Source organism: Periplaneta americana, chromosome 15, assembly GCF_040183065.1.
Source record: "Periplaneta americana isolate PAMFEO1 chromosome 15, P.americana_PAMFEO1_priV1, whole genome shotgun sequence".
Lineage (NCBI taxonomy): Eukaryota > Metazoa > Arthropoda > Insecta > Blattodea > Blattidae > Periplaneta > Periplaneta americana.
In genome coordinates this window covers 134,059,818-134,074,136 of record NC_091131.1, presented here as the reverse complement: position 1 = coordinate 134,074,136, position 14,319 = coordinate 134,059,818, and the positions used below count along the sequence as shown (strand labels likewise).

At 35.2% G+C, this 14,319-nt stretch overlaps 1 protein-coding gene across 3 annotated transcripts in view; it reads right to left on the bottom strand.

Moving 5' to 3' along the window:
- LOC138715356 (uncharacterized) overlaps window positions 1-14,319 on the bottom strand; it is a 100,303-nt gene that overhangs the window by 31,014 nt on the left and 54,970 nt on the right. For 2 of the 3 annotated variants that reach the window (XM_069848182.1, XM_069848181.1), the window contains exons 1-2: window positions 5,400-5,800; window positions 2,978-3,157 (exon numbers count right to left, since the gene is read on the bottom strand). The exons of the other annotated variant lie outside the window; for it this stretch is intronic. In XM_069848182.1, the coding sequence (XP_069704283.1) occupies window positions 2,978-3,157; window positions 5,400-5,646 (427 nt within the window). In that variant the 5' untranslated portion in view covers window positions 5,647-5,800. Of the gene's footprint in view, window positions 1-2,977; window positions 3,158-5,399; window positions 5,801-14,319 lie in introns of those variants that run through there. 3 annotated transcript variants of the gene reach the window in all.

Genomic DNA, 14,319 nt, shown 5'->3' with positions numbered 1-14,319 from the left:
AGTCTGCCAAATCACGTACTGGCGTCCTGTAGACCTGGTCCTTAACAAACCCCCAAAGGAAAAAATCAGGTGGTGTTAGATCTGGTGATCTGGCAGGCCATGTGATGTACGGTGATCCTCTTCCGATCCATCTTGCAGGGAATTGTTCGTCTAAGAATGTGCGAACCATGTTGGCAAAGTGTGGTGGAGCCCCATCTTGCTGGAAAATTGCTCCATCTGGGAGTTGTGGCACAGCATACAGTTGCAACATATCCAGGTACGTGTTTGCAGTGACTGTCTTTTCAGCAAAGAAATAGGGACCAATGATTCTGTCACGCATGATCCCACACCAAACATTCCATTTAGGGGAATCCCGTTGGTGTTCAATTACGACACTTGGATTTTCCGACCCCCAGATGCGACAATAGTGTCGGTTTACTTTTCCACTGACGTGGAAGGTTACCTCATCTGAGAAACAGACTCGAGTTAGAAATGTGTCGTCATCGTCCACTTTATCCAACATTGTTTCTGCAAAGCGTTTTCGTTCCAGTTTATCATTCGGCGTAATCATCTGATGAAGTTGCAGCTTGTACGCTCGCAAACGCAATCTTTTATGGAGCACTATATGCACTGTTGTTGGTGGGATGTTCAACTGCACACTAGCCTGTCGAATGGATTTCCGCGGGCTTCTCTGAAATGCCTCGCGAATGCGTTCGACATTTTCGTCAGACACTTTACGCTTGGAATGTTTACCTGCATTAGACAACAAACTTCCTGTTTCTCTGAGCTGCCTATCCCATTTCATTATTGAGACGTACGTCGGTACAGCTTCCCTCGGTCTAAGATTGTACTGACGGCGAAACAAGCGCTGTACACGAATTATGGATCTATGTTCTGCTAATGACAGTACACAAAAGGCTTTCTGCTGTGGCGTCCACATGCTGACTGACTAAAGATACGATACGAATTCTCTTATTTAATGATCTGCGCATGCGTGAGTCTTCTAAAAATAAGTAACAACAATGGATTAAAACTTCCCAATTTCCTCTTTACAATGGTACCAATCTTAACCCATTTGCATGCATTGTTATGAAATTATAACTATTTCTTTTATTATACTTATAAGCGGAACACGGTGTATACTGGAAAGCTCTATTGGAGCTATTTTATTATTAAGCATTCTTGTAGCCTCACTTGCACGGGAACACAATAATGTTATTTCGCCTATGTGTGACACTATAAACAAATAAAACAAACACACTCAACACGTCCAAAATAATATGGCATTCAGCAGGCTCACAATGCTCACAATACGATTCTCGCACATCGCTACATATATCAGATATGATGTCAGGAGTGCGTTTAGATCAGGTATTTGAATTAAAACCTTCTAGCTCGTTGACCGTTGACTAAAACAGATTCAGTATCGAATGTGCAATACTAGCGACCATAAATATCGACCTTATCTGTGCGACAGCTATCGATTATCGATTGTAGTAAAAAAAATTAAAAATTGAAAATTCGCGCACATAATTCGCTAATTGCTTAAAAAATCGCATTCCCACCTTGATACGGATTTCGCGATGTTTCACGAATTCAAATCAGGCATAAATGAATTGAAGAATGTATATTTACTGTAATTAGATGTTGAGAAATATTTTTTTCCAAAATTCGAGAAATATTCCATTCCCTATGAATTGTCAATACTTTAAAAGAAGGAAATAATATATTTCATTCAAATGGAATAACAAATTGTAGGAGAGAGGAAAACGAAGTAGGGTAAATCTTGTTAATATTGTGATAAGAGTAATATCGTGCTACTGTGTTTGATAGCTTATCATGCTTTTACAGAGCGAGAGAAGGACCGATTTTATGCAGCAACTTGTCCACGAACTTGTCCTTAATACATTGTCACAAAAAACAGATTTTTGTCTCGATAAGTAAAATTGTAATAAATTCTCATACCAACTATTACGATATTACTCATATCACGATTTTACCAACCTTTACCCTATCTTATTAATGTGCTTAATAATGTATTTTGTAGCTGAAAATATATTTATTTATTTAAATTATGTTTTTGAATAATGAATTATGGTTCATAATTGTGTATGCGATATTAGCACTCAAAGAGAAAGGGATAGTGGTAGACGGCTGCCAAAGTAATTGCAGATCAGTCTCAAGCCTGCAAGCATAGTAATATCGACAGGCCAGTTCTAAAGAGAAACAACTCAAAATTTAAAGTTGTGAGAAAAATGAAGTTTAAAGCTTCAACCATACATAAAACATGATTAATTGAATTTGGATTAAGTTAAACGATCCTCTGATTCTTCACAGCAACATAAAGCTTCAAAATGCAGCTTTCTTTAAACTTTAAATTTTGAGTTCTTTCCCTTTCAAGCTGGGCCGTCGATTTTGTATTTCTGTTTTGACTGCCTGCACACTTGGATAAGGAACAATAATTTAATAATATGATACGATTATATTTAATGTCAAATTAAAAAACTAGATAATTTCGTGTTAAAATGTTAAATCAATATTCTTCCTTTTATATCAAGAACCTAATTTGTTTTAACTACAAACATTTAAGAACAGGTTCTATGAACTAAGGCAAATTGAACAAGTGAATCCACTGGATAAATGCCCTATTCCCTACCAGTAAGAATCCAAGTCTCCTGAACTTGTTCACAGAGTATGTGGATATCCAGAGTACCGCAATCATTTGCGCTGGAAATGCCGACAAATCAGCCATTTTTATTACAGCGCTTGCTATTTGCCGTACACATTTGTAAAGGGAATGAATGTAGCCTAAATCAGAATCAAATATTTTTAATTTTAAGGGCCATGGCCTAAATTGAGTTTTACTTTAAATGTTCCCATCCCAAGCATGTTGAAATGGAATAACAATAGTGGCCGACTAGTTGATTGCACTGCTCTAGGATTCTCCTTGTGCATAGCTGAAAGAGCATCTACTTCAGGATGTAAACAGTTACTGTACCTGAGTACATAGAGAAGTCGAAAAGACGAATCGCCACTCTCTGCAGATGCTGCAGCTCCTCCAGCCTGACTTCCTCCTCCCACTCGGCGTACCGTCTGCTGGATTCCTCGAAGTGGTCGCTGCTCGAGGTCTGGGTGGCAGCGTCTAGCATCATCAGCTTGCCAGTTGTATCATGTCGAGCTAAAAGGCAGTGTAATTCTGAACTGAAATCTTCGTAATACACTGATAGTTAACTATGAAGAGAATAAATTGGTACTGTCCAGCTGAAAGGTTATGTCTCATCCCAGTTCGTCCCACTCGTTTCTCCTGTCCTCTTTGTAAGGGCTAGTGGCTGAGCTGTTAAGTTCTTCTCTGCAAATATTTGCTGTACGGAATTGGAAGTTTACATAATATTATACAACTGTTTAAAATAATTTAAAGAAAAGGGCCCCGTTAAGTAAGTAACTGTCATATGATTTCCCCTGTTTTGACGACTGTGTGACATAACCACTTGGATGGAGAGTAGCATGACAACATGTACATCACCAAATTAAACTATTAACTATAAGTGAATCATAAAAGTAAAATCTGAAAAGGAATCAAAAGATGAAGCACGTAGTAATGGCATAACCTCTAAGAAAAATAAATTCAGAGAACTGAAATGAAGTTTAGACTTTTATTAAAAAATGAAATTAAATCATCCATATTCTTTTATTTACAGATGGCTCCTAAATGTTATGTTTCTGTGTGTACCAAAATTACTAGAGTGCTTTAAGTGAGTGTGTTACATTACAGTTCTCAAATTTCCAACTGAAAAGATAAGTTATGTGGCTGGAAGCTACTCGTATTCTATGAAATATTTTCACGCCAACAAAGCATTCAGTTGTGTGTATTAAACACTTTGAAGTAAACAATTTGTATCTAGTACATATTTCTAGAGACAGAAGGAAATGTGCAAGAATAGTCCTAAAGCAGATCTCTTATAACTATTTCCAGGTTTACGGGAACAAATAGATAATCTTATTCCTCAACAAGAATGGACCCTGCTAACAAGTGCATTCAAAGATTTGAGCAGCAACAAATTAAGTGCTTGCAAATGGACAAAATTAATTCGTTTGATGAACTATGTAACATAGATACTTTAAAAAAGATAGCAGGTGGATCATTAATCTCAATCCAGTGTTTCTGTACTTTTTGTTGGTTAATTTTGAGGGTGTGTCACAAATATATTGATGTATTAAAATATATGAAAATTTATCAGTGCAATTGTGTGTAAATAATCAAAATGATATTCATTGCATCACAGAGTTGGTAAGTGCACACATGAAATTAGAAATGTGGTCTCAATTGGAGAGCATTCTTCTGAAGTACGTAAATTATAATAATTGTTACGGTGTAATGATGTTTAGTGTTAACACGACAGCATGTTGGCCACGTTTGTATGTTTACTTAAGTATAATGCTTTATTGTAGGAAGTATTCGAAACATGCTTGTTATGTTTATTGGAACAAATTTCAAACACATTAAATATAATGCCAAAATACTTATGTGATGTATTATAAGTGCATCTGTGTTGTACAAACAGTCATCTTCCTCCTGCAATGTTATTAGAAACTGTCCATTTTATACGCTAATAGAATACTGAAATCTTTTAACAAATGCAGTAAATCAATAATAATGAAGTAATTTTTCACTTTTTTGAACCCGTGTGCTAGTAATCTTTTCTGATGCGTTAATTTACGACTCTTTATCAAATGCTATTATTATCTAGCATCTGAATAAAATAATTAAGTGCAAAAACAAGCGTGATAAAGACACATTTGCTCTATATGGGTTGAGGGAAAACTGCAGAGAAAACCTCAACATTGACATCCCTTAATTTGAGGATCAGCCAGCAAGCCTTGAGAAACTGCTATAGAAGCAGCACTTTCTCTATCAATACTGTCTTTACTTGTGCAATACAATATGCTAACTGCGAGCACTGTGGCTGCAGTATTTGTTCTGTTGCATTGAATGGGGGACAATCACATCACACACGTGATCAGAAGTTAAGGTTGTTGCAACCATAAGGCAAATTCCTGCACGACGCAATCTGCAGTAGGTTCTGGAATGTAGACTATGATTACACTGTAAAAAAGGTCCTTTCTAAACAATAGGGCAATAATGCAACAGAAAGTAGAACATTTCCTAAAAACAATAAAATACCAAATAGTGCAAATAAATGCAAAATAAAAGTAGGCTATATTGGTCTCTATTGAAGTGTAAAGAGTTTATATTGTATCCTGCATTGTCTCTGAAGTATAAGAAAAAATATGATATTTCATCAACTTCCGAGCCCTATTCATCACTCATCAACTCATCACTTTTTCCCACCTCACTTCTGACATTCCCATCACATCCACTCTGTTTCTTCTCATTGCTTCCTTCATGTTTTCCAACTCACCCGGTAGAACTGGTGTCTTCTCATCCCTCGTTGCAGTCGTTGATCTTCTTTTCTTCTCTTCTGTGTCTTGTGTCATGACATGTCCTTCCCCAGTATCCCCCACCCGGACATCCGATTGGGGGGATAGTTTACGTCCGGAGTTTTTTACCAGGGAAAGACTCATCATGGCATTTTCATCATATCTTCTTGGGATATATAAATGCGGTAGGTTCCCATTGCTATCCGCACACCACTCTCTCTTTCGCATCTTGAAAGATCCCAGGGGGCCCCAGCGTGGAGGTGAGGAGAGTGGATTTGACTAATTAGGCCCTCCGGACTTCACCGAAATTTACCACTAGGGTTAAATATCAGTTCCATCAGGGTTTTTGACCCAATCAGAGACTGGGAAATCCCAATTAGTCTTTGCCCCCCTCATTGAGTCTAAAGCATTACAAAGGTTATCAATGTGAAAAGATAACTAAGATACTTATCGAACATGACACCAAGAAAGTTGGTCTTCTTATTTTAAAATGTAGTCAACCGACCGCAAGGAAATTTAAATATTGTCGTTTTCATATTTTATATTTAAAACGTATTTTTAATTTTTCTGAAGAAATTGATATAACGTACATTTTATGAAGCAGTTATGTATTACATTATTGTTAGGTTACTTGATTTTTATCGACAGTAATCTCACTAGATAATGTCCGACTTTGTGTCAAAAAGAGATTAAAGAAATTCAATATTACCACTCAAGTTGGGCTCACAGAATAATAATATGCTACAGTCACGGAAGATAAATTACTATCTTGGAAATTTCAAGCTCATTGGGAACTTGCACTCTAAATATCATGCAGTCGAATACAGGGGCGTTTTAAATGAAAATAATACTAATTGATCTTATTTCTCATTACGAATGTCATAACAATAGAAACTTGTTAAAACTAGGGTTGCCATAATGAAGAAACAAAGAAACCAGTACATGATTCACAAGTAAATTTGATCGACAGGAAAAAACGCAGGAATTTATAAGAAACTTGTATATATAATTTATTTTTCACATTAATATCACTTGTTTACTTAATGTGGCTGAGACTGGCCACTTCAGTGATACACTTTACCTTATCTAGCACACTATTTGGCATGCAATTTACATTATTACCATTTATTTTAGCACCACACCATTCATGTCTGTAGATCACAGTCACAGAACCTTTCATACTTCTCAGAACTGTGAAGAGAAGGCAGGATGAGTTGTGAAGCTAACTGCAGTTTACATTATACTCTATCTGCAGATGCGTTTACTAACTTAAGTGATAATTTGTTTCTTTCTTGTATCCACTGGCCATTCATCAAAGAAAATGATCTTTGAACGTTGGTATTATATCCACGTAGAGAGAAATAACAATTCTACCATTTGCAGCAGTTCTAAGTAGGCTACTGCACCACGGAAATACAACTGCGACAAAAATTTACCGAGATTTCGTGTGAAATCATATTTTTAGAAATTTCCTCTTTGTTGTGCAGTAGGAAAAAATTAAATTTTATCACCTAGTCAGACAGAAGGCTCTTACTGAGTTCGTAAGATGTATTATCTTGCACCCATTTGAGTATCATTTGAACACTATCTTACAAATTACTGCATTTTTCCAGATTTCTGTCCGACTTCATTCAAAATCGTGGACATCAGTCTTTTCTCCCTACACTATAAAGCCATGGACTGTCCGAGGCATATGGCAGCCCTTTGTTACAACCCAATGCCAATTAAATTTAATGCATTTTCTCAATTCTCTTCATCAGATCATTTTGAAGGGATATGTGTTTACATTCACAAAAATATACAAGTAAGCTCTTGAAGGATGTTTAATTTACATTCAAACAATATAATTTATTGTAAACAATAAATGTATAATATTCTAAATTGTAAAACTTTAATTAACAATATAATTTGTTTATATCTACATTTTATACAGTTATATTACTGAATCATCAATCAATGCAGAGAACTTAAATTGTACAACGAGAGAGTGAACTGGGCATCAGCAGAAATATTTAAATGATCCTTATTAATGTTTGAATATGTCTTGAAATGTTTATGAGATGCCACAGAAACTAGTGAAATGTCATAAGTACGCCTCAAAATTGATGTTTCTATTTCGATAAATAAGATGATGAAATCAAGAAACTGCTGTAATGGAATTGAAAACTGGCAAAGCTATAGGAAGTTTTACAGGTTTTCCCGATTGCAAGGTCATGGGGATTGTGTCAGTCTTCAGTCTGGGCATTGCACACACGTACTCCGTGCCAAAGGTGAGTGTAAGCTCACGTCTATCACGTGTGTTGTGGGGGAAAGGCGTCATATGACACAGCTTCTCTCTGGTGCTGACCAGCCTGTACAGCTACCACATTGCCCCTGATGTATGGGACGATCCCCAGCCAGAGTGAGGATTTTGATTACTTAAAAAATTATCTATAAAAGACCCAAAAAGTTATATTATAATGACTAGAACCCGGAATTTTAGGTGCTAAAAGTTAATATTGTTCCTCGCTATAGTTTAATATAAAAGCCATGCCCCCACTTCTTTGAGATGCCATTCTTGTCATTCAGTATTTTCCCTTTGGTATCGTTAAAGGTCTTTAATCCTCTTAACATCACTTACAAATTAGCACATGGTTTACAAGATCCATTGCTCAGTCGTTCTGACTCTGTTGTATATTATTACATAACGGACTCTTGTGAACTAAGCTTAAAACTCTCCTCACGGGCACTAGGCCTACTTCTATTCATCTACACTCAGTGACATTCTTAACTTTTAGGACATAAAATTTCGGGCTGTAATAATGACCTAAAATGCTGAAAAAACAGACCTAAAAACAAACAATACTATGCATAAGTAGTCAAAATACTACCTTAAATTAACAGCTCTTCAGACTGTCTACTATGGTATTCCCATATAAAAGCATAAAAATTTCCCACACGAACACAAAGTTTCCCACAACTTACAGTGTGAGCTACAATAAAATAATTAATTAGGTCATAATTAAACATTCAGCTACAATAAAAGAGAAGGGTGGATGTACCAACCACCAAATCTCCTCCACATCTAGCACATGTATCCCAATAATGGAAACTAAAATGGATGCTGGTGACTTCAAAGGTGCTCTAGTTCAATTCTTTTATTTGGAAGCAAAGCGTACAACTTAGCTGAGAGCTTCATGTGCTATTCTATTCTCTTCTTCCTTTTGACATGACTATCGAAAAAATCCTTCCAAGTTCTGCGTTTGAATGAAGTAGTGTCAGTACTAATTTTGCGAGTTTTCCTATATTGGGAAATTTTACTTCGTCATTGAAGACTAGCTTAAATTAGGCCTACTAAAAAAAATAATTTTAAAATTGAAAAATGATAAAAAAATGACTTCAAAGAATTAAAACAGCGAAAAATGACCTAAGAATGACAAAAACTCTACATTTCTGTAACCAGCAGCTCATATCCAAAATGTATTTATTTACAGGCATTGCAAAGAATGTAAAAAAAAGAAAGATGACATGTCATCAAAATCCGCGCCCTGATCGTAACCATAACCATTTATTACATGCACTAGATCATGGGACATGTCATATTTACAAACTAATAGAGAGTTAGATAATACACAAGAGTATATCGCCATATTCATCTTCGTGGACTGTCCTGGCTCAGTACTCCAACATTTACCAAATCTCTTCTATAATGTGTCCGACATTTCCATGCTGACCACTGTTCATCCTCTTCACATGTTCACTCCACTTAGGTTCATATTTTATCTGCTCATTGACAGGTTCGTGTTCTAATTATTTTCTTATTTCATTTCTAATCTGGTCCACTCATGAGCATCCTTTTATTGTATGTAAAAATTTAATTTCTGAGGATTCTATACGGCTTTAATCTTCTTGTTAATTACATTACCCACCATTCACTTTCCTGAGAAGTAAGTGTCGTCATACATATGTAAAATTTTAGCTCAGTTGCTTTTCTAGTTCATTTTGCCCATAATCTTTTAATAATGTACTACACATTATCTGGTATATTGTATGAGACTCCTCACCAATATTAACAGCATCAAAATGACAATAGAAGAAAAAGCACTGATTCAATATGAAAAACTTATCAGGTTACCAGGAAACAATTGGCATTCATACAGTCCTCTCTGTAGATTGAAAACTCAAAAAAGTTTCATATCCATTGTTCAAGAATTAAAACAGAAAATCAATATCCCAAATTTAAAAGAAAACTTACAAATTAAACCAAACTCCTTAACTCTATTAAATATAGAATATAATCTAAATCTAACAGAAGAAATACTGATATCAGAAGTAAACACTGAAATAATGGAACAATTGTCTTTAGAGACAATTAATATTAGGTACTCTCCACAAAACTGGCTTCATTTATACACCGACGGATCCTTGATCTCCAGAGAACAAGGTGCCGGTGCAGGTGTTACGTACTGTCTCTTCTTACTTTATAGATCTCTTGGATATGGAACAACAAGTTTTGAGTGTGAAATAATTGCAATACGTGAAAGTCTCAGGAATCTTCTATGCCACATCAATCAATTTAAAAATGCAGTTATATTGTCAGACTCCAAAGCAGCTATTCTATCAATAGTCTCTAAACACACACCTTCATCTCAAACAGCAGAAAAAACTAAAATGCTCTCTCAATTAATATCACTCAATAAAAGAATTGTATCCCAATGGATACCATCCCATTGTGGAATCCTGGGAAACGAGAATGCGGATGCTTTAGCAAAGAAGGGCAGCACTGCTACTTACAGACCTGTTACTAAATCTACGTATTACTCTGTTAAAAGATTTATTAAATCTACATACTTAGACTTCAACAAACAAAATTTGATAACACTTGATTTGATGCTGCACTTGGTTACCTAACTGATGCATTTAACACTGAGTTTTTAGGTCTCAAATTTATTCCCACTACCGCAGCAGAAATCATGCATGTGATAAAACAACTAAAAACAAAATATTCCTCTGGATATGATGAAATTCCAAGTAAAGTTCTGAAAGCTTGTTCTGAAATATTATCCCCTCCGTTAAGCTATCTATGCAATTTGTCAATGGAATGTGGTATTTTTCCAGAAAGACTCAAATATTCAATAGTAAAACCAATATACAAAAAGGGAGATAAATGTACTATTGCTAATTACAGACCCATATCATTATTAACAACATTTTCAAAAGTGTTTGAGAAAGTTATGTATAATAGATTATATCATTACCTGGAGTCCAACAATATATTAGTTTTAGAACAGTTTGGATTTAGAAAACAAAAATCGACAGAGAATGCTGCTTTTAGTTTGGTGGATGAAATACTAAATTCATTAAATTCGAAACTACATGTAGGTGGGATTTTTTGTGACTTGGCTAAAGCATTTGATTGTGTAGACCATAGTATATTAGTAAAAAAATTGAAGTTTTATGGCATTAAAGATGAGATGTTGGGTTGGTTTACATCGTACTTATCAAATAGAAAACAAAAAGTAGAAATAAATGTACCAAATAGTCATAAAGTTACTTATTCAGAATTTAGAAATATTAAACATGGTGTTCCGCAGGGGTCAATTTTAGGTCCATTGTTGTTTCTAGTTTATATTAATGATTTAGCCTTGACCATAAACAATTCATCCCATGTAATTTTATTTGCAGATGATACAAGTGTAATTATTTCAAGCAAACAATACGATCATTTTATAAACACTTCTAATACAGTGCTGAATCTAATGAATGAATGGTTCCATGCAAATAAACTAGCACTTAATGTTGATAAAACCAGTGCAGTCAAATTTAGTACACACAATAGTGCTCAGGTTTCCTACAGTATTCGATTAAATGGAACTCATCTCAAAGAATCTATAAGCACAAAGTTTCTTGGTTTAGAATTGGATAATCACTTGAACTGGAAAACGCATATAGAATGTATTACTCGTAAATTGAGCTCTGCCTGTTATGCATTAAGATCCTTATCTACTATTGGTGATATAAACTTACTTAAAATGTCATACTTTGCATATTTTCACTCTGTAATGAAATATGGATTAATACTCTGGGGTAACTCGTCTGAAGCTAAACACGTTTTTGTTTTACAAAAGAAAGCTATAAGAATAATGGCCGGTGTGCATAAAAGGACCTCATGTAAAAATATTTTCCGAAACTTAGAAATCTTGACTTTACCTTGTGAATACATTCTTTCCCTAATGATGCTGTATATTAAGAACCAAGATAAATTCAGTACTAATCAAGACATTCATCATTTTAATACAAGACATAAATCAGATCTTCATCTACCCTCTGTTAGTCTAAGCTGTTTTAAAAAAGGAGTTCGCTATTCATGTATAACAGTCTTCAATGCACTGCCTAATTATCTTAAAGATTTGAAGAACAACGAGAAAAGGTTCAGAAAAGAATTAACCAAATTTCTACATACTCATACCTTCTACACAATTGATGAATTGTTTATGCTTGTGAATTGAATTATTCTACTTAAATGACATGTACAATTTTATATAGCTCAACTAAAATATGTTTTTATATTGACTTAATCTGTTTACTATGTATTGTATTTTTTGTTTAGCATAACTGATGAATTGTATGTACTGTAAATTGAATAGTATACTGTATAGGTCAACTGATGAATTGTTTAAGCTTATAAATTGAATTAATCTACTTCATATGAATTGTATAGCTTAACGAAAATAAGTTTGTAAATTGAACTAATTTGATTGTATATGTTTGTATAGTTTGGCTGATGAATTGTATATGTTCTTAAAATGATTACTAGTCAGTGTAGCTCTACTGATGAATTGTATATAGACCTACTGTAAATTGAATGGTAATATGTATAGCTCAACTGATGAATTGTTTATGATTATAAATTGAATTAATCTACTTGATATTAATTGCACAAATTTGTATAGCTTAATGAAAGTATGCTACTTTGTATTGTATATATTTGTATAGATTTGGCCGATGAATTGTATATGCCTTAAATTGAATAGTAATCTATATAGCTCTACTGATAAATTGTTTGTGTTTGTAATTTGAAGTAGTTTGCATGATATGTATTATCAATTTCTGTATATCACAACTGGTTGAATTGTTTATGCCTTAAATTTAATTAAATTGTTTTGTATTATAATATAGCTCAACTTATGAATGATCGTTTGCGTTTGTAAATTTAATAATCTGATTGGCTATGTATTGTATACTTTTAGTAGAGCCATCGATGTTGGTCAGTCGACAGACTCGCTGGGCTGCTGATCCGGAGCTGCGTTCGGGCTTGGGTTGGATCCCCCTTTGGACTTTGGTTTCTTCGGAGGTTTTCCCCAGCCGTGGGACTGAAGCCGGATGGTCTATGGCGAGTCCTTGGCATCAACCCCTTTGATTTGATTACCCCCTTTGATTTGATTACCTGGTTGGGTTTTTCCGAGGTTTCCCCCACCGAAAAGGCAAATGCCGGGTAATATTTTGGCGAATCCTCGGACCTCATCTCATCTCACTACATCTCGCCAAAATGTAAAAAAATGTAAAAAAATTGTACAAAATTGTAAAAAATTGTAGAAAATTACTAAATTGTAAAACTATAAAAATTTGTAAAAATTGTAATTGTAATATTGTAAAATGTTGACATGTTCCACATCTTAAAGCTTCATTGCTCATGTAAGATCTATGGAATAAAATAAATGAATGAATGAATCAACTGAAAAAAATGGAACTCTCTGCATAAAAATCCACAGTTAATTCCCGATTTACCACGAAGATCGTCTGTAGCTGCATTTAGATTGGCAACAGGCCATGATTGTTTGGCCAAACACCTGCATAGAATTGGAATATATCAGTCCCCTAATTGCCCATTGTGCAACTCAAACCAAGAAATGGATTTGGAACACCTCAAAATCTGTGCTTCAGTGGCTGGCCATGATAATATCTTTGAAAAATATTGGAGTGGGAGAGGTCAAATGACTTTACTGTCAAACGCCTGGCATTAGAAAACAACAACAACAACAACATTATCTGGTATAGCAGAGGAGGCAAGATCTGCCCTGCGACCTTATCATGTGCAGTCACCAATGGGTATAAAGGGTCAAGACAGGTTTTAGTTTGAGATGAAATTCCATGTTGGTAGATTTGTACAGTGGCGGCTGATTGGCTGAGGCAAGTGAGGCTGGGCCTCAGTCACTTTGTTTTCTTAAACTAAAAATTTTAGTGGTTTTTAGTCGTATATATCATAGCTATTATATTAGTTCTTTCAATGAAGCATATAGAGTTGTAGAAGTAGAAAACCTTGTGATGTATATAGACCTGTCTTGCAGTAAAATTTATTCCTAAAGCCAGGATCACTCATGCCGTGTCTGGCTTCTGCATTTCCCCGGGTTTTAAGGTTGCACTGGGAAAGCTGAAACTGAGATACATTTCTTGTGGCCTCGTGGCCTAGCAGGTATTCCCCCAGCCATCAGCCTTCACTCCTCCCATTCAGAACCCGGTTCTTGTCAATGCCTGTCTCAAGTGTCGGTTGGGATGAGAATAACAATGGTGAATCGTCATATGGTCCACTGTGGTTATGTGTTTCGGCAAAATAGTAAATAGAAGTCTTATGGCCATGCCGTAATAGTTTTGAATTTTGTCTATAACTGAGTCAGTTAGCCTCCCCTTTCCTAATAAACCCTTACCATCCGATAATTTTTGTCCCTTCACACTGGTTTTCAGTCTCCTCAAAATGCCCATTCTCTTCTGTATGTGGCCTATGCACTCTAATTTTCTAATTTGTACGTCATTCCCATGTGGTTTCAATTCCTCAACAGCACTGAATGACTTAGAGTCCCATCTCCTAAATATTTCACATATCTCACATTATATGAACTGAGTGACCGATTGAAAATGTTCGTC